This window comes from Plectropomus leopardus, chromosome 6, assembly GCF_008729295.1.
Source record: "Plectropomus leopardus isolate mb chromosome 6, YSFRI_Pleo_2.0, whole genome shotgun sequence".
NCBI lineage: Eukaryota > Metazoa > Chordata > Actinopteri > Perciformes > Serranidae > Plectropomus > Plectropomus leopardus.
In genome coordinates this window covers 21,030,972-21,056,129 of record NC_056468.1, presented here as the reverse complement: position 1 = coordinate 21,056,129, position 25,158 = coordinate 21,030,972, and the positions used below count along the sequence as shown (strand labels likewise).

At 40.0% G+C, this 25,158-nt stretch overlaps 1 protein-coding gene across 1 annotated transcript in view; it reads left to right on the top strand.

The window, feature by feature from the left end:
* The window catches only part of ntrk2a (neurotrophic tyrosine kinase, receptor, type 2a), a 102,913-nt gene extending 80,483 nt beyond the window's left edge, over positions 1-22,430 (top strand). Inside the window, exons 15-20 of the mRNA XM_042488050.1 lie at positions 1,219-1,349; positions 6,891-7,063; positions 7,300-7,455; positions 8,041-8,131; positions 18,501-18,659; positions 22,197-22,430. Coding sequence (XP_042343984.1) covers positions 1,219-1,349; positions 6,891-7,063; positions 7,300-7,455; positions 8,041-8,131; positions 18,501-18,659; positions 22,197-22,382 — 896 coding nt within the window. The 3' untranslated portion in view covers positions 22,383-22,430. The remainder of the gene's footprint in view (positions 1-1,218; positions 1,350-6,890; positions 7,064-7,299; positions 7,456-8,040; positions 8,132-18,500; positions 18,660-22,196) is intronic.
* The last annotated feature ends 2,728 nt before the right edge of the window (positions 22,431-25,158 follow it).

Sequence of the window (25,158 nt, the reverse complement as noted above, 5' to 3'; positions counted from 1 at the left end):
CCAGGGGGGCATCGCAGTATGACTGACTCTGCACTACTCCCACCCTCATTAAACCCTTTGAAACCTGAGCAAAATGGCTTGATGAAGGCAATTAGATATGAACAAGGAAATGACCCAAAAATGAGCAAGAATTAGTAATAAGTACAAGAAAATTACTGAAAATTAGTGTACAAAGCTTACAGAGGCACACATGCACATATGAGAGTCTCTCTCTCTGTTTTTGTCTCTCTGTCTCTCTCTCTCTCTCTCTCTGTCTGTGTAATATTGGGTTATGGTGGACCTCAGCAGCTCACAGTGTAGATCGATGCAGCTTCTGAGAGTCTAGCTGGGCTTTAATGTGATATTCTGAGTGGACAGCTTTTCTTCAAATGCGCCTCTTAATCACATCACAGATAAATCTCAGCCCTTGGTGTCCTCTATGTGTGTGTGTGTGTGTGTGTTCAAGGAGTACCCAAGTGCATGTCTTATAGGATAACATGTTTCCTTCCATGCAGATGGTTGTACATCTGGCCTGCAGTCAAAAAGACGGGGCTTAGCCAGGTTATAGTAAGGGCACCATGCTGTTAATCGTTCTGTAGAATAAAATCTTGTATCATCACTGTGGTGAGTTGCCAAATTTTCCACGAAAAAAAAAAAAAAAGAGCTGGCATGGAGTTACGAGTTACTTAGCAACAGAGAGCAGGTTTGTGGTCTCTGATCCAACTGTGGGTGAGCAGAAGGCAGGGAGAGATTACGTACATGAAACAGAGAGAGACACACATTTTTAACATTTACATTACAGTGAAAACTGGATCAAATTAGAGTATGGCAAAACATTTAAGAAAGTATAAAACCCCCAAACATTTCACATCTTTTCCAGTTTAGAAAAAAGAGACGGTAAGTAAGCGCTCATTTTATGTTACAGAAAACACAATAAATCCACAATATATATTTTATGTATTTTATATTTATTCTATTTGTATTGTAGTTTTGTCTTGCTGTGGTAATTTCACACTGAAAGAGAGCCAAATAAACCACACATGACTTGAACTGATTAATTAAAATGACACAGTAAAATCAGAGTTTAATAGATGATGTTTCTTTGACATGTGTCACAACAACAAGCATTTTGTTTTTGTGACTTTATGTGAACTAAGGTACCCAGCTGATGTTTAATTAAGACGGCCACATTATAAGTGGGGTTCCTCTCATAATCCATGTCCTTCCTCTTGTCAACAGTCGTCCAGCATATCAAGAGACACAACATTGTGCTGAAGAGAGAGCTGGGAGAGGGAGCCTTCGGAAAAGTCTTCCTGGCCGAGTGTTACAACCTCTCACCCGACCAGGAGAAGATACTGGTGGCTGTCAAGGTAATCCGAGCTTAATGGTTTTATTTTCACTATTTTACTAAAAACTACTGACAAATTCATAAGTAGGGAAAACATTTACTGCTGTTCTGATATTAAAGTCCAAGCAATAACCCTTTGAAGCCTGGATTGACATCACTTTCCCTTTGCTGCATTCAGACTCTTTTCACGAGTATTTAAACCTTTGGACCTGGAGCAAACTGGTTTGATTCCATCCATGGGGCACCTGGTGACTCAGTGGATAGAGCAGGCGCCCCATGTACAGAGGCTGTGTCCTCGATGCAGCGGCCGTGGGTTTGACTCCATTCCCTCTCTCTCTCCCCGTTTCACACTTGTGCTGTCCTGTCGATTAAAGGCAGAAACGCCCAAAAAATATATTTTAAAAAAAAATGTCCGGCCAAAAAACTACATTGAAAATCATCATAATTAGATTTTGCAGATTATGTTAGAAAATTATAATTGTTTTTTAAGCACTTTTTATGAATAAAATGTTTTTTTTAAAAAAAAAACAAAAAAAAAAAACATTAAAGCACGTAAACATGAAATATGAACCTGAAAATTACCATTATAGTACCCCTTATAAATGTAAGATTATACAGTATAAGTGAAGAGTTACTTATGTCAGTCACTGAATTAAACAAAATACAAACTTCACTTAAGGACCAAAACAAAAAAGAGATGAAACAACATTATGAGGAGTTCGGTTTCAAATATATACCCTGAAACCTGTGCTCACACAGAGTGATCACTTGTACCAAAGTAAAGCCCATAATGTTATATTTTTAGCTGAAGTTACTGTTTTCTTTACCAGATTTTGCAAAAAGATCTGACATATACATTTGAAAAATTTAACAGTTTGCAGCAGATAATCTAATGTTTCTGAAATGACTCCATGTTCGCCATCTGCTCACCTCCATTTCCTCTGTTACTGTTAGAAAGCCATTGCTTTCAAGAGTTTCTCTTTAAAGGAATACTATAGGACTTCCTAAACAATATGTACTCACACAGGAGTAATTTATCACTTATGATCCACTGAAGTGTGCACGACGGTGTTTTTTCTGCCCTCATTTAAGCAAAAGGTGGAATTACACTCAAACCGCTGACTTCCGGGGTCAAATTGAATGGTTTCCCAGGGATCCTCCCATCACGTCTATCTGTCCATGTAGCTCTCCATCAAGGATGCTTTCTCTGCTGGTCTGCGGTGAAACAGGATCTGATTGGTGGAGAACTTCTCATTAAGAATACATGACCTGTGAGAGACCCCCCTCCCTCTCCTTCTGTCCCCACTTCCTCTCCTGCCTCACCTCTAACTCTTACCTGCAGTACTTTTTCTCTCCCCTCTGCAGTCCTTCATCCTGCTGCTTTCCTCTCCTCAAATCCTCAACCTTCTTTTCTCTAAACCACTTGCCGGCCCGCTGATGTTTGCTGCCAGCTTAGCTTCAGCTCACTCTGAGCTCCCTGTAAAATATGCACCTGAAAATCCCAGGAAGCACAATTCTTGGTTGTAGAACAAGATGCCGTGTGTTGCTGTGCTGAATATCAAATCTGGACGGTAGAACATTTTATAATCGACACAGTCGACGTACACTAAAAATAAAGTATGTTTCTCAAACTGCCATAGGTGTGGCTGCATGAAGATGAATCATTTAGTCATTAGAGTCACTTCATTGATTTGACTCTCTCAATTCATTGGATTTTTTTTCAATTAGCTAATGTACCACCTGCTTGTAGCTCTTCCTGCTCTTTTCATCCTTGTCTTTTTGTTAACTGGTATGACTCACCCATTTCTATCCAGTTGTCTTTTTCCTCCTCCTCCTTGTTGCTGCATCAACAAAGAGAAGACGTGATTGAAGCTGGTGACACAGATTTTTCAAATAAATGACGACATTTGCCTTGACTTTTAAAGCGTCAGTTCACCAGAATTACAAAACAAACTGAAAGTATAAACTGAAAAATAAACAAAAACACACTTAATTTGAAAGTACAGTGAATTTCCAGCACAGAACTTTATTTTTAAGTGCTGTTTCTGTTTATTTTACAATATGTTTTATTTCTTCGTGTTCTAAGCCAACATGTTTACATTTTGTGAAATAAAATTGAATATGTGGTAATTTATAAGGTGTGACGAACCTTTCAAAATAATGCTTTCACACTGGACACGGACCAAACCGTGGTTCAGTTTGATTCGGACCGAGACCACTTCCTTAGATCCGGACCATGGTCCAAGGAAGGTTTCTCACCTGTCAAATTGAAAGTCCAGACCAAACTACATAGGTGTGAAAACACCCTGAGGAGAAATCTGGACCTAGTGTAATGGGGTGTGGTAGGACCCAATTGCAGCACAACAGAGCAGGTGAGTAGTTGGTACTGACCTTTATTTAATCTTTTTGTAGGTTGAATGGAGCAAAGGTGAGTATAATCCAGTTGGAGGTAAATAGGGACAGTTGTCAGTTTTGGGGTGGATTCATTCACAGGTAATAATTCAGAGTTCGAGTAGGGAAATTGTGAACATGGAGCAGACTGGCAGGTAATTGTATCAGGTAAGCTGCAGAAACATTTACAGCAGGGAGCTTGTGGAAAAAGCAGGGACTCCAGAGAGGGGCTGGCAGGGCTCATGGTCAAGGACGGAGCAGAGTTGGCATCAGGCAGGCAGGCAGCAGAGCAGACGAATCCTATAGGAGCAGGCAGCAGGATCAACAAGGACAGGCGGCGAATCCATGTACCATCAGAACAATAAACACCAGCGGCACTCACACGGAGGAGATGTTTTGCTTGGCATGAGGCTCTGAAAACGAAGATATGGCGATCTCTCTCGACGGAGCCGAAGCAGTAGAACACCACACGGCCAAAGGCAGACGAGAACCAGGAAGTGCACAGGCAAAACTAAGAAGGCTGTTAGGTTTAACAGGGCAGAGACGAGAAGAGGTGGTCAGAGGTGAGCTGAGTTAAAACCAGGAAAACAGTCTGAGAGCGAGGGCTGGAAGGTCATCTGGAGTGAGGCTGCTGCTTAAATACTGGCTTGATTGGAGGTGCAGAGCAGCTGGGAGCACCAGGTGGAGGTGATGAGACTGATGAAGGGGAGAGGCAGAGCAGACTTGACACCTTATGACTGGACCAGTTGGGAACAACTGGTATTGACATTGTTTCTTAAGACAATCCTGGATAGCATACCTTCAAAATTTGTGCAACATTTCAATCGAAAGATATTAATGATGTAGGCTACACAAAGCAGCTCAAAGTTTTGTCAGTGCATTTAATCATCATTACAGCCTGTTTCTTCCCTGATCATTACATTGTTCCTCATGTGCATATTGTACTCATGTTGCACTCTGTCATGCATGCTACATTACAGAAACATGTACACCACATTACAATAACCTGCGTTCACTAATAGAGCTTAATGGTCCCGGCTTTACAGTCGGCTATCAATCAGCCAGTCAGCCATAATACAGAAGCCAGTTTTACCGTTAGTGTATATCATACAATGAGCTGCCATCGATCACAGCCACATTTTAACACGTGCAGATACACACAGAAATATACACACGTCTATACGTACACACTTCCACTCCTCCATGCCATCAATCACTAGCGCGTAGCACTCTCAATAATGTTGCCTTCACACATGTAAATGCATATCACTACATTCCCAGGCTCGAGGTTGTTGATTGGTTTTTATTTGTCCAGGGACCTGAATGTGCACAGACCTGATGACTAACAGTGCAATATTATGGCTTTTAGCCTGGGAATAAACTCAGCATTGAGTTCTAGGACTCAGAGCGCAATAGTGAGAGGTGGATGTTTCTGGCTCACAGGGAAATCTTTGGATTAATATGGTTTGCTCAATATATTTTTTTACAGTGGTCATTTGATATATTGGCCAGTTCAGTAAACTGACTGAGTATGTTTTCCCTGGAAATACAGTTTTTGTTTTTCTTAAATCAAATTTTGTATTACTGATTTCTTTGCTCCAGGATTACACAGTGTGAGCTACATACAATACATGTGCCATGCACATTTTAGTACTAGTCACACTGTGTAGAGGATTATAAATTGTGAATAGCTTTATTAAGAGTTGATACAGCATTTATTAATGCTTTAAAGATAAGTTAAATTTGCAAGCAAAAAGTGTGGGTTACCAGGTTGTAGTTTTTCCTCCTTCCAAGCACTATTTTTTTCTTTTCAGCTTTGTAGTTCATCAAAATCACTCCTCCAATTGATCATTTGACTTCTTGTGGATTAAGAGCTTTGTCAGTTACTTATTAGTAAAACTACTGATTTTTCCAATCATTTCTTGTCAAGATGCACATTACCTTTTCCTCATATTTTCAAAACGAAATTCAACTTTGTTTAGGTATCAAACTTTAGAAGGCTTGTGAAAGGCATGTCAACACTGCACAAGAAAACAAATGTTGCTCTAGGTTTAAAGGGATCAATTACCATTTCTAAACACTTTATTAAGGTGTTATCAATGTTTTTATAATCGAAAGGGTTAGCTTCCTTTTCAAGAAACCAAACAATAAATGTATTAACACAGGCCATCACTCTCAGTGTGTGAGAACTAATCAGATGAAAGTCAACCCAGTCAGCCAACCCGGATTTCCCATACATGTCCAATATCACATTTCAAATTGAGATTGGAGCGCAGGCTCTCATAAAAATCGGCCATATAATCATCTTTTAGAATCACATTACAGCCTGTAATGTACATGACCAAGCCTGTGTTTGATCAAGATACATGACTAGTTGAATTTATGGGTGGGTGGAGTTACAGTCAGCTTCATTTTCTGGTATTTCAGCGTTCCAGCTGAGAGGTCGGTGGTCATTTCCTTCTTCCCGAGCTTTTCTCCTTGTCCTTTAAACCTATAGGCGATATATTTGTAACAGGAGCTTTTATCTGGGATGTTAGTACACAAACGGACAAACACACACACAAGGTGGAACGTATATCCATGTCATATACTGTAGGAAGACAATCAATTATTCATGTAGGACAAGAGGGATTTTCTATATATTTCTTATTTTGATGTGAAATGAATACAGACCCTGTATCAGTTTCATTTCCTGCAAATCTCTCTCTCTCTCTCTCTCTCTCTCTCTCTCTCTCACACACACACACACACACTGTCTTTTTCTGTCTGTCACATATGCTTACATTACACAACCTCTGACAGATTTCCTGATTCACGGAAGGGAGAAAAAGATTAGTTTCAAAGGGAACTAGGGAATATAATGAATGTAAACAGTGTTGTACTTTGTAATGGCTTACATTAATATAAAATTTGTTCCTGCTCCGCCATTGTATCAGTCCTTGCTCGGTGCCAGTTATTTCACACTGTATGTGCCGACTTGCTGTAACTCACTTTTACAAGGCAAGACACTCACTTTTTTTCTATTCTGCTGGACATCAGCCAAATAAATTGGAGCAGACTGGGTGCACTGTGAAAATGACTAATTGGCAATAGTGTACGTGGCATAATGTGTGAGTTTTTCATTTGTCAGTGTATTAAAATGTCACTTTTGTGTGTGCTTCTGTGTGTGCAGACACTAAAAGAGGCCAGTGAAAATGCCAGGAAGGATTTCCACCGTGAGGCTGAGCTGCTGACCAACCTTCAGCATGAACACATTGTCACTTTCTATGGAGTCTGCGTGGAGAGCGACCCACTCATCATGGTTTTTGAGTACATGAAACATGGAGACCTAAACAAGTTCCTCAGGCATGGCTCTTTTTCTTCATTACATCAAAATGTCATTGAAATGGCAACTATATTTATATTTAAAAATTTGCATTTTTCCAAAAATGTCATCATGAAAACAACAGCATTAATAGACAAAGACTGGACTATAAAAGTTGTTTGTTGCATGTTGGATTTTACATTGCTCAGTAAATGCAAATGACTCCAACAAACAATAACTGGCCTCACGTGAAAACTTTCCACCTGTTCTCTCGCAGGGCTCACGGTCCTGATGCAGTTCTGATGGCAGAGGGTCAGACCACCAGACCTGTGGAGCTGACCCAGTCTCAGATGCTGCACATCGCCCAGCAGATAGCATCTGGCATGGTCTACTTGGCATCGCAGCACTTTGTGCACCGTGACCTAGCCACCAGGTTTGTCACTTTTTCTGTTACCTCACTCTGTGTTTATGGCCCAATGATAAGGCATCAACCAAAGCACTAAGTAAAGCATATAAAACAGGAAAAATAAAACAAGATGCTTAAGGTGTCTGTGGTTAGACTAAATTTGACAAGTTCCATCATTTGGACATAATTTATGAATGCACAAACCAATGCAGTAGTATCGATCGAGTATATGGCAAATATCAGCTTAAAGAGTCCTCCCAAAAAGATAGTAGCCAGTAGAGAAAGCACAGTGGATACCTATAAAACAGCAGATATGTTTGGTCTGTGATTAAGTGATTTATTGATTTCAACATCGACTGAATGATTCTCATGTGATGAAACAACACCATAACAAAAAATGTGTGAAACTCTAAGTATATTAACTGTCACTATGAAAAAAACATTAACTGTAATGATCAATTCTGATATTTCACATAGAAAAATACATATGTCGAGGTTTAACAACCTACAGTGTAATTCCAGCTATGTATGAAACACCTTTACTTAAACTCACCACAACATCTTCCTCTACTTATTCAGTACTTTTATTTGGTTATGTTTGTTGTCCAACAGGAACTGCCTGGTGGGCGAGAATCTGCTGGTAAAGATCGGAGACTTTGGCATGTCCAGAGATGTCTACAGCACTGACTACTACAGGGTAGGTGTATGTGTCGATATCTTTTCTGGCCCTTCTTTTAGCCTGCCTCTTCCCTGCTGCATGGGTCCCTCTTCGCTCCTCCCCTGCATGGGCATGATTGAAGGACTCTGGCGGCGTTACAGTAAGAAGTTTTGCTGTAGGTAGTGCAGTAAAATTAAATATACATGCAGCTACACAGGGATGCTATACTGTATGTGATTTAATATAAGGTGAGGGATGATATGTAGCATGCTTTATTAAGCCATACTTTGTGTAAAATAAGGGCTTTTCAACTGGATAATCACTGCAGCATTTTCTGCCAGGGAGGGCTGATACACACCAACTCTAAATTTTGTTTTTGTTTTTTATATATAATGTACTCATTATTCTTTTATTTAGCAGTTGTTCATTTTAAATGTAGGATTCTGCTGTTCACCAGACACCTACAAACTAGATAACTGCATGACAAGCGACAAAATATTTGAATGCCAACACATTCTCATCCCAAATACTCAATGTCAAATACTGCTGCTTTGTCAGTGGACCTACACATTGAAATCTGAAACACTAAGTAACCCTCTGCATCAGTTTTGGATGCTCACAAATAGCGTGTCAATTTACACTTGTTACATGCATTGTGTCTTTCCAAAATACACATACAATGTAGATAAGGCACTGTGATTTTAGGTTTATTTCCTCAGATTTTGGCAACAAAAGTAGGCTACGTGGTTTGGTTTAGAAAATAATTGTCTCTTTAAAACGATAAAAGTGAGGTGGAAAGGTGAAAGTCTGAAGTTTGTTTACCCATCCCCCTCCCTCCCAACCACCCTGTGCGGACTTCTTTGCTTTTTATACAATGGGTGCCAGCAGTGTTAATACCTGCCGCCTTGCACTGCATATCATATTGTTGCAAAACACGTCTCTCTGCATCTGTGTCTGAAGCAGACTTCCACTGAAAAAGTGACGCTGTTTGCCAAGAGGGGTTGTTGACTTCTGTATCAACAACTGCCGCCACCTGGTGCATATCGTACCTGTGCAAAAAATGTCTCTAAGCGTTTGACATCCAATGAAAAAGCGTTAGTATTTGACAAGCTGGGTGTGAGAACAGGCTGTGTATACATTTCTTTGATGACAGCTATTTATTAGAATTAAAAAGAAAGAAAGAAAATTTCTGAAAATCCCCAAAAGACACTACTGAAGTAAAGTTCTTTGAATGACTAATCAACGTATTGATATTCAAGGTTTTGCAAATAATACTATAAGACCTTCAATCAGATTATGCAGTTTTTAAAAACTGCAATCTGCAAATGAACTCTAACATAAAACATGAGAAAGGGTTACATTTTTACTGAAAATGGTTGGGATGTGGGTATCCCATTTCCTTTAGTGGAGAATTAATGAAATATTACATATGACTCTGAAGGTAGTTTCAAGGCACCACAAATAGAATCTGTTTTTGAAAAAGCTTGAAATGTAATAACATGAAACAAATATGATAATTTTTACAAATTACACAGTCTATTCAGTAACACAAACACACCCATCTCTGCAAAAAGACACACCTCAGGTGCGGTGTAGAACGGGCTGCTCATAAAAAAGGAAAGGGAGATAAAATGCAATTATTTAAGTTATATGTGTGCACATTTTGTGTATAGGTATGTGTGATTGTGTGTCGCAGGGACATTTAGCATCTCTACTGTGAGTGTCAAGATAACTCAGGGGTACAAGAGACAGCTGGGAAGTGTGTGTTTTTCCCCCCTTCCACACAGCAATCTGTCACCTCTCCAAAAGGCCCAAATCTAATAAATCCTACTGATTGATTGATAGTGACTGCCCATTTTTCCTGCCCTTACCTCCGTCCACTGTGACAAACTGACATGAGTGACAGTGACAGAGAACTCACAGGAGAGAGAAAGAGCGAACGAGTATAACCTTAACAATAACATTGGGCATTAAAGGCATTGGTTGATGCATACTATTTTTTATATTGGGGCATGACTTAATATGTTGTCATAATTAAATGCCCAGTGTAGTTAAAGAATACAAAATGTGTTTATTTTTTTGTTTGTTAGGAAAGCTGTTTTATTCATTTAGGTCTCTTTTCATATTTTCCATTTTCTTAAGTTTCAACTTATATGTACATAAAAATGTACAAATAATGTATCCATCTTGTGCAGAAATGTACAATGCTAACATTTATTCTGGTGACTGAGTTTCACAGCTAAGCTACGATGTTGAAAAGGTCAAAAATACAAAACCCTCATGACCACAATCAGTCTGTATTCTAAGCACATGGAAAATTGACTTTTCTTTAGTCTTTCACTGAACACGGTTGAGATTAAATTCCAAATAACTAGTTGTGTATGGCATCAAATTGAAGATGTAAAAAAGATTAAGGTCTCTCCTCCTGTGGCTTTCCTTTGTACTATCTCTGTGTGACGACACACAGCAACCCCCCCTCCGCCTCCTCCTCCTTCCTTTCAACCCTCCTCAATAAAGCTAAGCGCCGAGGCTGTAGTCATGGCAACGTGCAAAGGCAGTGGCGCTGAGCCTCAGAGTTGTATCCAACGTTTCTCAGGAAGAAAAGTAATCAGAGAACTTCTGTTTAGTATGCCGAGGCAGTACTAGAGAAAGAGAGGGGGAGAAGGAGAGAGATGGAAGTGTGGGAGACAGAGGCAGGAGGGAGGGAGGGTGGCAAAGACATGAAAGGAGAGAGAAAGCCGGAAAAGAGAGAGAGAGATGGAGGGAAAGGGTGGGAGGCCAGGGAGGGAGAAAATAAGACACAATAAATATACACAGGCAGAAAAGGTGTAATAGAGCTATAAAGCAACATACACATGCTGAGGGGGGAGAGGAGAGGTCTGTGGGCAAGGCAGTCTGTATTCAGAGTGCAGGATATAGTCAATAACAACACACACTGCAGCTTCAGACATCCACAGAGCAGGATATCACAGACAGGAGAACAACAAGAAATGTCAAAAAAAGGACAGAAAAGTAGACAGACTGAGGAAAAAACGCAAAGCAGGAGAGAGGTACAGCATGGTGGGAGGTTGAATACAGTGATCCAGCCATGTTTCAGCATCCAGGAGAGACAGAGGTGTGCGTGTGTGTGTGTGTGTGTGTGTGTGTGTGTGTATGTGTGTGTGTGTGTGTGTGTGTCATGCTCTCTCCAGTCATGCTCTTGCGTCAGACGAGCAAAGATGAGTCATAGAGGAATTGGAGCCCCCCCTCAGTGCTTGTATGTGTGTGTGTGTGTGTGTGTGTGTGTGTGTGTGTGTGTGTGGTGTAGGAAATAGAAGCAGAGGCGTTGGACTGAAGGAGTTGTGGTGACGTCACTGAATCCCCTGTTACACAATGAACCTGACACACGTTTCACAAGACAGACGGGATGCCTCGATTCAAACCTTGAGCCTTTCCATGCAGCCTGTGCGATTGTGTGTGGCGTGTGTATGTGTGTGTATATTCGCAGCAGGACTTGGGGAGGAATTTATTCCTTTTCTCCCCTAAACTGATTTCATGCCCAAATGTGTAGGATGAAAGAAAATTAAATGTCTGCTTGGGTTTTAACGTTCCAGGCTGACTGTTTACGCTGCTGACACAGGCTGTAGAAAAACACAGGCAACAGAGCTGAGCTAAACAATCTCTGCAGAGTAATTTGGCTGGTGTTTTTTTCTTTTCTTTTACAACCTGTCTCTGAGTCCCGACCAACACAGACAAAGAGCGTCTTAATGGAGCACCTGGAGGAGTCATAGAGGAGCAGTTATCTGTGCAGGAGTGAGCGTGCATGTGCGCAGACAAAACACGACCGTCTCTATGTGTAAGAGACAAACTAGCATAAAGATGATACTCTCAATACATTAAAATCTGTCATATGGAGGATCATTTTTCTTTGCAGTCAACTGGGAAAACTAAATTGAATGCATCTCTATTTTACAGTAATTCAAAACCAAAATCACAGAGACAGACACATAAACCTGCCACACAGTATGCATACAATTGGACAGAAAAACAAGCAAATAAACCAAATCTTTGCAGGAAAGTTCAACACTTGAGAGATTTTCTGGCCTCCCAAGTTGGAAATTTAGTCAAGAAAACTACTTGCTCATTTAAAGCAGCAAGGTTGAGGTAATTATAAGATTCCCTCATCAACCCAACTCATCTTGGGACTGCTACTTGGACAGTATCTTGACCGTTGTCCCGTTCAAAGCTCATATCATCATTTTCATGCTCCAGTTCTTTAAATTATCTGAATCATAAATGGCACGGAAGCAAATTGCTCATCATCAGTGGCCTCAGGTACATCTTTATTACCAGAGCTGCTGTCATCAAAAGCCTCTTATATAACAACATTACTTGCTGTCACTTGCATCCAGCATACCGTGAATAAAAAACATAGTTACACACCACCTTAAGTGAACCTATAAACCTCAGAAAAACCAACTTCAAGTAAGTGAGTCTATAAACCTCAGAAAAAACAACTTAAACTATTTATAATGTTTACAAAATTAAAGGATGACTTCAGTATTGTTCAACTTGGAACCTTTCCCATGTGTTTGTATTTAAGTGACTAATAGGAACAACTTTTTTTAAATGGTCCAATACTGAGTGAAAGGGCTGCAGATGTTTTTGCCACTGACAGGCTCAGGTTGTTTGACAACATTATGGAAAAGATCTCTACAGAGAAAGGCCATTTTGTCACAAAACCGACCTAACACCGTTTAAATAAATCGCCATCTTGGTTCTTCTTTCTAATGTTCAATCATCACCTCTGGTTTGGTTTAGATAAACCCTTAATTCATCCAAAATTCATGGATGAATTAAGGGTTTATCATCCAGGTGTGCAGTGTGCTGCAAAGGTCGACACTGGGTCCCCATTTATTTACTATCCTTGTTCATATTATTCATTTTATAACTTTTAAGTATGCTGACAATGCTATCTTGATTTCCACAACTTTTGTCGTACACCAAGCCTTCTTCAAGCTTGTTTAAATTTCTAAAACAGCAAAACTTGTGCATTTCACAATAGCTCCTATACTGACAGCACACATATGCCCTTAGTGGTTATATTTCAGCCTGTTCTGTGGATGTCGGCTGCAGCACTCACTGTCAATGCTGGAATGATTTTAAAAAATGTTGCTCCCACTAGTCACTTAAACACAAAACTTTTTGAAAAATGTGGTCTGAATAGTACCAAATCAGAAGAATCAGAATCAGAATAGACTTTATTGTCATTATACAAAGTAAAATGAAACTTAAAGTGGCATCTCTACAAGGAGCAACAAGAAAACAAACAAATAACTAATTTTAAAGTATGTTTTCATTTGCAGGATCTGCAGAACAGCAGAATAGCAGCATAGTCTTGCAAGTTACCCTTTAAGTCCTAAAAGAAGATTTTTTTTGTGCTGGAATTAATTAATTCATTAATTTGATGGAAGAGGCAGCATTACTAAAATAAACAAAAATGTGTTGTGTAAACCTTTATGTCAACCATTTTCTTGAAACTGGAGCACGCTCTTTTCTCCATAGCAAAAAATTAAACCAACACACACACACACACACACACTAGCATTCTTGGAAAGAGTTCTTGTTTCCATAGCAACACAGAGGGCAATTAAGGTAGGGTTCCTGTGTAACAAAGAGTGGGTGGAGTTAGTCACATAAGCCCCTCCCACACCACATCCCATCCCATAATGCTTTCTTTTTTAACTGGTCCCGTTGCCATGGATACCACAGCCTACAGGAGGTCACTACAGAGAGCCCACAGCCCTCCTCTGCTTTATTTATCCGCCTTTTTGAGGCTTTCCTGGAACACTCAGGCAGTGGTCTATAGCTGCAATGATGCATATTTATAAGAGAGGGAGAGAGACAGACAGGCCGGCTTAGAGATGGTGAGGGAAGGTGAGAACGCGGGAGAGAGGAAGAGGGGGCAACAGCAAAGGAGACAAAGACTGACGATGAGGCAACTGACAGCAAAGAGAAAACAAAGAACGAGCTGATGAGAGAGAGAGATGCACCGTCTGTACTTCAGTGAAAATCTATGAAAGCATTTGGTCTTCAGACTGCTCCGCTGCAAACGTGATGTTCTTTATATTTGATGGCAATGACAAGAACATTTAATCTGAGGCTTTCCCTTCCTGCTCTTTCATTTGTTTTCTTTCCTCTGTTTTCTCTTTCAATTCAGCCTCGTTAGGGCCTTTTTGAAAAGACTACCCTTTTCTCTCTCATACACAGTCAGATTTGCGATCACACACACACACACACACACACACACACACACACACAGAGTTAACAAGCATAAAAGAAACGTAGCCCTGCGGTTCAAGAGCCCAATATTAATATTTCAGAGCATCAGTGGAAATGATCAGCCATGCATAAAACAAAAAGACTAATGTATGTGAGAAGGTTCAGATGCATCAGTCAATAAATAATGTTAGAAAACTACGTATAGAATAGAATAAACAATGACTGTGCCCAAAATCTAGTATGAGTCACTGTCTATTGACAATGTGGTGCACTTTGTTCACTGTCGGTCATTCTGTGTTATTTTTCGCTGTCAAATTTGTGCACTATAAGACAACCCTAAAAAAGTTTTTAAAGTAAAACAAAAAAATGAGGTGACCTGGCATTCTGTTAACAATCCCACAATGCAACATGGTCTAACATTAAAACTACACTTGTGATGAAACAACATTATGATGATCAGTAAATGCCCAAAAACTGTTTAGACCAGCTTTTGGTAAATCAATCACTAAGCTTCTGTGTAAAGTCCTTTCTAAGTTTTTTAGTTGTTACCATCTTATAAACGACTGAATATCAAGTTGCACCATGAAACTTCAGATTTGTCTGAGTGAATGGCCGAAATAATGGCCGCAGAGATTTTTACCTACTGCACAGACATCATGTCCCATGGGACATGATTTGTGATATTGGACTTTATAAATCAAATTGAAATTGCAACTGCATTTAAATGACTATTTGTACAACCTTAGGGGCATGCCATGTGACTGACCTACAATGAACTTTCACTTGACTAATCTCTAAAGCACTTTGGGTTGCGTTTGGGTATGAAATGTGCTATATAAATACATTTTTATTTCCTTGTCTAAAATATGTACGTTTGTTCTTAACGTGAAGTGACATGTCACCTGACATACTATGTTAAAGTAACTTGACGTTGACTTTTGGTTTCACATGGGACATTAACACTGGTGAAAGTCCTGTGATTTTGATCCACCCAGATATCCCCGTGTCCAGACATGATCGCTTTTTGTATTATGTCACTGGACTTCCTCCTTTGCTACCATCATAATCACTACGTTCACTTGAGGTCACTGTCTAGGTTGCATATGCTTACTTATTGTTGTAATTATCAGGAGGTAGGTATCAAAACATCTGTTGTTCCATCAAACCAAAAGAAATGAAAACTACAGTATGTAAAAAGGCTTTTTACATAACTTTAAAACAATTAAAAACTATCTATAAAACTTAATTGCTATTCATTTGCAAATGTAGACTTACGTATAACTTTTTGTACATAGATGTAGAAATGTGTATTCCAGCATTTGTAGTATTCATACTCTTTTTAGTGGAAAATACCTGATAATGCTAACCTAACCAAAACGTTTGTGTGGTTCAACCCATTTTGATTCGGTTATGTAAAAATCTACACTTGGTAAAAACAAACAAGATCATGCCTGAGCCAAGACCACTGTATATGTATCTAAAAAGTTAAAGTTAAGGGATTGATGGACATAGAAAATGTGTTTAACAGACACTTGCATGTGAGAACAGTATAATTCTGATGAAGCACATCCAGAGATGAAGAAAATGTGCATGTTGTAGTATGACCAGTGTTGGATAATGTATTGTTTATATAGTGTTATGTGTAAACCATTTGTTGTCGGTTTTTATCGTATTTTGTGTCAACATTCTTACATCGTAACCTTTGTACCCTTTGGAAGTACTGTATTTCATTACGGCCTGCCTATAAAGTACATTGACTTTGACGGAGGCAGAGAGAAATGCAAATAAAAAAGGAACAAACCAGCAGTAAGACACAGCATTACAGGAAGAAAAGCGAGGGCCTGGTGATGAAGAGTTAGAGCTGCAGAGATGGAGGCAGATATGTTTCCCCAGACGTACCAGTGAACCTGATGGCTATCTGTGTGACCGTGCACATTTTATTACTCCATTAAATAACCCACTGACTAACAAAGAAACAGGCCAAGTGTGGGTACCAAGCCATTAATAACAGGCATAAACCTTCGAAAATGGATTGTGCTATCTGAGTGGAGCAATGGAGTGCAGATGGGTTGGGTAGATTCATGTTCAGAGAAGAAGTAAAGGGACAGGGAAGGCCGCAATAGATGGAGTCACAGTGTTTGGTTTAATGCACTTTTTCTTCAAGCAGGTTATGGGTTAAAAGTTCAACCACTGGCATATCCAACAGTTTTTAATGCTCCAACCTCAGTCCAGTAGATTAACCTGGTTTAAGCCAAAAGTCACAGCTAGTGAGAGTCGGAAAACTGAAATGAACTGTCATGTTTATGAAACGAAAAAACAGCAAATGAATACAACAATCAAACAGGCTCCAAAGGCTTATTTCAGATTAGAGTTTAATGAAATGACCAAATGTCTCTCGGAGTGCCTGACTATGAGTTCCTATGTCTGATTAGCTGCTGATTTATGCTTTCTGACAGTCGCTGAAACCTACTCTGATATTTGATGCTACAATTTTAGGTCTAATCTTTTTTTCATGCCTCCATGCAGGCAATAGCCACGGCTGGAGGCATTATGATTTCAGGCTGTCCTCTGTACCATTCCCGTCAACACAACGTCTTAACAACGCCATGAAGGAATTCCTTCACATTTAGCACAAACGTGCGCTTAGACTCAGTGAAGAACTGATTAGAATTTAGAGATAAAATGTCAAGGTCACTGTGAGCTGGTTTGTTCAGTTCTCATAAATGCGATATCTCAGAAACACCAACACAGAATTTCTTCAGACTGGACACAAATAAACTGATTCAGTTTTGGTGGTAAAAGATCCTGGTCCTTTCATCTGTCTCATTATCATGAATGCGATATTTCAAGGGGGCCTTAAAGGAATTTCATCAAATTTGGCACAAACGTCCACATGGATTAAATGATGAACTGATTAGAGTTTAATGGTCAAAGTTCAAAGGTCAAGGTCACTGTTACCAGGTCCATCTCATTCTTGTGAATGCACCTTGAGCGATGTGCTTTGGCACAAATTTCCACTTGGAAACAAGGAGGAAATATTAGAATTTGGTGGTCAAAGGTCAAGGTGACAGTGACCTTGCGTCAGTTTCATTCTCATGAACACAATATCTCAAGAAGGTCTTGGGAGGGAATTTTCTCAGATTTGGCACAAATGTCCAATTGGACTCAAAGATAAACTTTTGGTGTTCAAAGGTCAAGGTCACTGTGACCTGGGGCACCTCGTAGCTCACCAGGTAGAGCTGGTGCCCCATGTGCAAAGGCTTTGTTCTTGCTGTAGCAGCCATGGATTTGATTCAAACCTGTGGTACTTATCTTGTCATCGCTGCTCTCTCCACTTTCCTTTTTCCGCTGGAGAGAGGGAAGTTTGTTTCATAGCTTGCTGTATTTATAACCTTCACCTTGATGAAGGACACTCCCACTCCTCGACAGAGTGGGAATGGGAAAGGTGCGGTTTGGAAAGGCCCTAGCAGTACACAAACTCCATACTGCAATAGTTTATACTCAGTCAAATATTATTTATATTGGATGACTGCTAACGTTTTGCTGACTCTCACAAACTCATAAACATATTTTATAGCATACGTCTGACTGTTTACCTGATCCAGCAATTTTTCTTATCAGTTGGTTAATCATTGTATAATTTATTTTTCCCAATATCCTCTAATTGCAATTGGTCACAAATTAATTTACTTGTGAGCTCAAATGGGTAAGCGCATAAACCCCCTGCCTGAGAGTTTATAAAGTAATGCTTTCTGACCAGTGTGCTCTTCAGATAAATCAAATTACACACTGATCAGGAGTGAGGTGTGCTACAGTCACGGAGATGATGCAATCTGCTGTGCCATACCATCAAACCTCGCTCACTGCATCGTTCGGATGCCTCAGGCAGCAGTTTTGAGGAGTGAAATGTTTGCAGAGCTACTTTAAAAAGTATTGAAATTTCTTAGTGAGCCTTGTGAAAAATTTGAAAAGCTGCATGACCACGAATCTGCATGATGCCGCAGAATAGAAAAGAATAAAACTGAATAGAGAACTCAATTGTAGGGGATGGGATGATAGTGAAAATGCTTAAATGATTTCTTTCTTACATTTATTGCACACTATACTGACTTTATACTCGCTCTCTCTTGCTGCGTGTGTGTTGTATTCAAAGGTCGGAGGTCACACCATGCTGCCAATCCGCTGGATGCCCCCTGAAAGCATCATGTACAGAAAGTTCACCACAGAGAGTGATGTCTGGAGTCTAGGAGTTGTTCTTTGGGAGATCTTTACCTATGGAAAACAACCATGGTACCAACTCTCCAATAATGAGGTACAGTACAAAGTCACAGTCACTTATCCGTCACGTTTGCGTAATGTGTAGTCTGCACAAAAAGCAGTCAAAGTACAAGGCAGTTTAACTTGATGTAAGTGTTACCACAGAGGCACCTTCATCTTAATAAGTTATGGCAGACAAGATGTTGCAGCCCCGAGACATAAGAAAATAACCCTTCGGTTACAAATAAGGCTCAATATTTGATCACATTTGCGTGCACGCTTCTCAAAGGTATACACTGAATCCTTTATCCCGAGTCATCTCATAAGATAAAGTTAAAGAAAACCATTGTTTCATTGTGTTTTGAATAAATTGTGAGATATGACAGGACTGGGGAGCTCGGAGCACGTTACTGCGCTGAAAGCTTTACTTGGGCTGTTTTGCCGGTTTTGCTGGGCTGACAATTGCAATACAAAAGCTGTTGTTGTCAGACATCACTGTCAGGCTTGTGCAGGGGCAGATGTGTTTTGCAGTTTTGGTGGAGAGGAATTTTTTATGGCCTGTTTTTCCAAAGAACTTGCAAAATGTTGTCACGGATCACACTGTATTTGGTGGTGTGGTGACACTGGTAGAAGAAAATATGCTGTTTTTTTGGTTCAGGATTTATACTGACGTTGTCAATAAGTATTTTTTGTAAATAAATGTTTTGATTTTGTTATTTTATTATGTTGGTCTAGTCTGTAAAAACAACATCTATTGCACGTCCATCCAGGGAGAGGGATCCGTTCTCTGTTGCTCTTCCTGTTGGATTTTTTTTGGGAAGTGTTTCCTTATTTGAATTGAGGGTCAAAGGACACAGGGTGTCACATACTGTACAGATTGTAAAGCCCTTTGAGACAAGTTTGTGATTTATGATATTGGGCTACATAAATATAACTGACTCCAGCATTCAGTGACACAGCCACTAAATTTAGGATTTCCACATGAAACACAAATATTGAACCCTATGGCTGCAACCAACCATTGCTTTCATTATAAGTTACTGTTAAGATGTATATTTTTTAAATAAATTGTACAAACACAGTGAGAAATGCCAATTTCTCAAAGGCCAAGGCAACAAACAGGCCTAAACCAAAGATTTTCAGCTATCAGTACTACCTATACTCGATAGCTAACTAAAACAGTGAATTATTTGTCAAGATAGTTGCCATTTAAAGCTCTTAAAGGTGACCTACAATGCTTTCCTTATTTTCTGTCGTACATGTAGTGGGACAGTGTTGGATGTTCATATAAAACAACAAATTTTCCAATAATGAAGTACGTAAAAGTAAAGAAACGTAACAAAAACTTCCAGCTTCTCTCTTCTACTTTGACTGCAAGATTTCTTCATATGGTCATCTGCTCCTGGCACACCACTACAAATATTTACATTACACTGCTTCATGTGGCTGCATGTTAGTGTCCGGAAAACATAATCTGGGTTGCCATTCTTAATTTTCCCCAATTTTGGATCATGTTCCTGCTTAAACATGAATGGTTGTTTTTAGAAGCTTTTATTAAGGATTCCTCATTGTAGAAAGTGCTGCTATGCTTATTCCCCGGCTGCAGCGACATACCAGTGATACCGGTGTACTGAATCTGGAAATGCTGACCAATCAGAGCAGACCGGACTTTTTTCAGAGGGGGGTCTTAAAAGACAGGCCATAAAATAGAGCATTTCAAACAGACAGTGAAAGCAGGTGTTACACCACAGACAGTATGAAGAAAATAACAGTTTTTTTTTTTGACCACTGAAGCGTGTAAACATGTTCTAGTAGAAAGCCAAAAATACAAGTATAATCCTGAAAATGAGCATAATGGCCCTCTTTTAGAAGCTGTGACCTGCATATGGATTAATAAAAAAAAAGTGCAGCCAAACTTTGTTAAACCCACAGAAACTTTAAATTGCATTGGAGATTCCGTAGTTGCCAAATATGTCAGTCAACGTTGTGGTGTAAATTGTGCTAAATATATCTAGATTATTTTTATTTAGTGCTGCAGCCATAAAAAACTGAAGATTTCAATCAGCGTAAAAACTGTATATCTTAACGATGAGCTGGAACAAGCTGACAGGGTGGAATAAGGTCATTTTAAAACTACAAAAAGGGGAAACGGGGTTTATCATCTGTTCACTGAATGTAAACTGACTAAGCATTTCAGTTCTGTTAAAGACTCGCTCAAATTACAACTGCCTGTTTCCTGAGTAACTACTAGGTCTTGACCCAGTTTCAGGAAAACAAAGCTGTAGCAGAAACCTCCAACCTTTCACCTTAACCTCAGCCCCCTCAGCCATAAGATGTCCTCAACTCTGGTTACAGCTTTGTTACCATGTTAACTGTCCATTTTCTCCTGATTCACTTTGGTTACATCCAAAATTAACCTTTGACCACAGTTTTCCTTTCCTTTTTCCATCTATTACATCTCACTCAATCCACAGTTCACTCACCTCCTGACCCAAATCTGACTCTCAGATATCATTTACACAGGATATGGAGTTTTGTTCCAAAATAATATCTCCATTTTTTTATCTACTCTCAAAACGTGATAGCAATCACAGGATGAGGAGGAGTAGGAAGCTGCGTGATTAGCAAAATGATGATTACAAGCTGGATTTATAATCATTTAAAGATCTTGCATGATAATCTTCAGGTATTACATCTTTAAATGGATATATCACAATTTGGAAGACACAACTGTTTTTTGGAGCTTAGAAGCTATTAATTGGTATTCAATCCACGCACATAGCAGGGTTTATTTAATGGATGAGGGAATTATTAAAAGCTTAATTATTCTACAGGCTAATAACAGCATAGATGTTTTACAAACTGCTGCCAGACAAGGATATATACTTTGTACCAGAGGCCTTGCCTCTGTATATAGTAGTTCAGGTTTCAATAAGTCTCCTCTCATTGATCCACAATTCCTCATTGTGATCCTAAAGTAGATTTAAAGCTAAATTATATAATCTATAAGTCTTGCAGTGTGTTAAAACACTACATTTTCTGTCACACTGCTATTGAAAAATTGGATATGATTCTTCTGGTTGACTGCTCCAGTGTCGACTAACTTCATCACCCCAGTAAATAATTTATTCACAGTGACATTTTCACTGTATGCCGCTGCAGTGAGGTGAAACAGCTTTACCAGGCAGATACTCCGTCATCTTCAACTTGCAGAAAGTTGTGACTTTCAGCTCCAGAATTGTTGAGAGTGTTCCTATTTTTGTTTCTAACAAAAAACTGAACTCACTCACACTTAAGTCAAATCCCATTCAGTTTTTCGCTATCATTCGATACCTAATCAAGACAATCTGGTAAGAATTGCTTTACTTTGTCAGTATGGACTTCAAACCTTTATCGAAATGCAAAATAATGGAATTGAAAACATGCAATTAAAAATTGCAATTAATCACGCTTAACTATTAAAAATCTGCAATTAATTGCAATTTTAAAAAAAAGTAATCATTTGACAGCCCTAATACAAATGTAACTTCTAGGAGACAGGGCTGGAAGACTATTGCTGACCTTAGCTGTGTCTTTCTTTCTGCCCCTACAGGTGATAGAGTGTATAACCCAGGGCAGAGTGCTGCAGCGCCCCAGGACCTGTCCTAAAGAAGTGTACGACCTGATGCTGGGCTGCTGGCAGAGAGAGCCGCACATGAGACTCAACATCAAAGAAATCCACGGTCTGCTCCTCAATCTGGCCAAAGCCTCACCTGTATACCTGGATATACTGGGCTGAACACAGGGGGAGGACCAAGGATGTGTGTGTGTGAGTGTGTGTTTAGGTGGGGATGTATCTAAGTGTGTGTGTGTATGTGTGTGTGTGTGTGTGTGTGTGCGCATTTGCATGTATGTATGTATGTATGTATGTGTGTGTGTGTGTGTGTGTGTGTGTGTGTGTGGTAGGGTGGACCCGGTGACACCTGTGAATGAAACGAAGTGTGCGATGCTCGTGCCAGTGCGTGCACGCAAGGTACTGCTGTACAGAATGTGAAGCTATTATCAAATTCTTAAAGGCAATCAAAAAATTCCTCAACTCATCCCCCGACCACGTCTTTCCTCCCTGCCAATTTCCTCTCCTTTGTGCATCTCTACTCCTTCCCCCCCTTCCTTCCCGGAGAGACATTTACCAAGAGTAATTTATCTTTGGGGGGGTGGGAGGGGGGTCCTCACTTCTTTTCAAATGCTTTAAACTAACTGGGGCTAAATTGATGAAACCCTGATTAACAGGACTTAAAATTTAGTGACTCATCCCTTCGCTGCCTGTCGGACTACAGGACTTGTTTGAACATCTGGAAATTTGGAGGCACAGCGTTGGGAGGATTCCTGGAAGCTTCGATTACTTTTTGCCTGTAAATATGAGACTGTATGATGGTGAGACATTTCAGAGGAAATGGCTCTGTGCGATGTCGAGCCATAAAGACACTGTGTTTTCCCCTCTCACCCTATCTGTCTGTCTGTCTTACTGTCTGTCTCTCAGAACTGTATACAAGTGTTAATGTCAGCATTCATCCAACACGGCCAGAAAGTGACAACACAGTTGGTGACTAACAAACAAACAGGAGGTTGACTGTGACAGAAAAATGACCAGAAAAAGAAAATTTGGTTTCTGCCTGTCAGATGAAATTAGCTGATTTCACAGAGAAAAAAAAGGAAAAACAATCACTAACAATACAGTGCCTACTGAAGCTGAACTGCTGTGGTGGGAAAGGCTGAGGTATTCTACTATACTGTAATTGTGAACACTAAAAATGTAAAAAAAAAGCTGGCACTGATCTATAATACTCTTCATGCATCAGTCTTATTATTCTAAGGATATATGCACTCATATTTGCAAACTGTTTTTTGTCACATTTTTACTTTGCTCAGGCTTGGACTGCACCGTCACACAGCACAGGGTAACATGATGACTACATGATGACTTTTTTTTCTCTTCCCCCGAAGTGACAGATGCTTCACTCAAGCGCTCATGTCGGAGGTCAATTGATTCATTTGTCCGCAGCTGTCCTGACAATCGTGAGGTCTCGGTGTTGAGGAGGGGAGAGGGGTGTAAAGGTTACTTGGGGAGGCTGGGTTTGAGTGGTCAGATCACGGTCAGATGTGCGGGCGGCGGCGCTGTAGAAGGTGTGGTTCATTTGGTCAACCCATATTAAATCATCAAGGCTCTCAGCACTCAGACATCCTTGAAAACCACATCTGTGCTGGAGAGGGGATGCACATGAGAACACACACACACACACACAGTATACCTTATCCCGTCATCCCTCCATCTCCACACACACACACACACACACACACACACACACACACACACACACAGTGAAAGACACTCAAAACGGGACGAGAAGGAAATTGAATTGTGCATGTTTTATTATTTGAGCGGTGCAGTGCTTTAGCCAGGCCCCGTCCACTGTAATGGTGTAATGTATATTTCATTACGGCCTAATGGGCTCCATTAGCGCAGTCTCCTCACAGACATTCAAGACTTATTGTTTTATGGCTGAGAAGGAAGAATGGAGGGATGGAGAGGTGAAGGAGAAGAAAACAGAGAAGGGGGGGGGGGGGGTGAGGAGCAGTGGAGAGGAGAAACAAGAGTAGAGGTAATAATGCATTTTGGGACAGAAATGGAGGGGAAGGGATGGAGTTCAGAACAGAAGCAATGGAGTAGAAAGGAGAAGACGATGGGACGGAAAAGGTATGAATGGGTCGTGTAGAGAAACGTGGAGAAGAAAGAAGTGGGAAAGGGAGGGAAAGGAGGTGTGAATGTCCTTAGGGAGAAAGTGAAAGTGAGTATCCATCATTACTGCGGCCTGCAGATGTTCATGAAGCCACAACTTCACGCTCCCATCACATTCCTACAGCTGGCCTCAACCACATGCATTTTACTGGCAATCCACCAACAGCTTACACCGAACTCAATAATGCACCACATTATTGAGAGCCACTTCGCTCACTTACAGCTCGCATATCTGGTCAAAATGCTCACAGATACTGTATATATACACAACAGCTCACATTGCATGCAAGGAGACACATTTAATGTTTGTTTTTGCATTGAACTGGGGCATATTTTAACTCTTTACAGATTAAGAAGTCATAATCACTGCGGTTTCACTAACGGCCATTTGAATTTGCTGTAAAACAACAATCTGGAATTACGTCTCATTTATTAACAACAGCACTTGATGGTATTGGTGTTTGTGAAAATGTTGATTTGATTGATTTATAGTATTATTTATAAATTAAGATTTTGTACATTTCTTTCTATATCTATGGTTGCCTTTTGCAACAACAAACTGATCACTGGTTTAATTATGTTTTAGCTAATGTGTAAAATAATCTTGAGTGTATTTTTTATGTCAGGCTCCCTCTTTAACAGCTACCTAGCCTGTCCTCGTGTCCGGCGTGCTCTACAACAGGGATGGATGTTTCACCAGTCTCATGTTCGTAGATTTAGCTTGACACATTGTTGAATTATTGTCACCTGTCAGAGCGTGAGTGCGAGGGGTTAATGG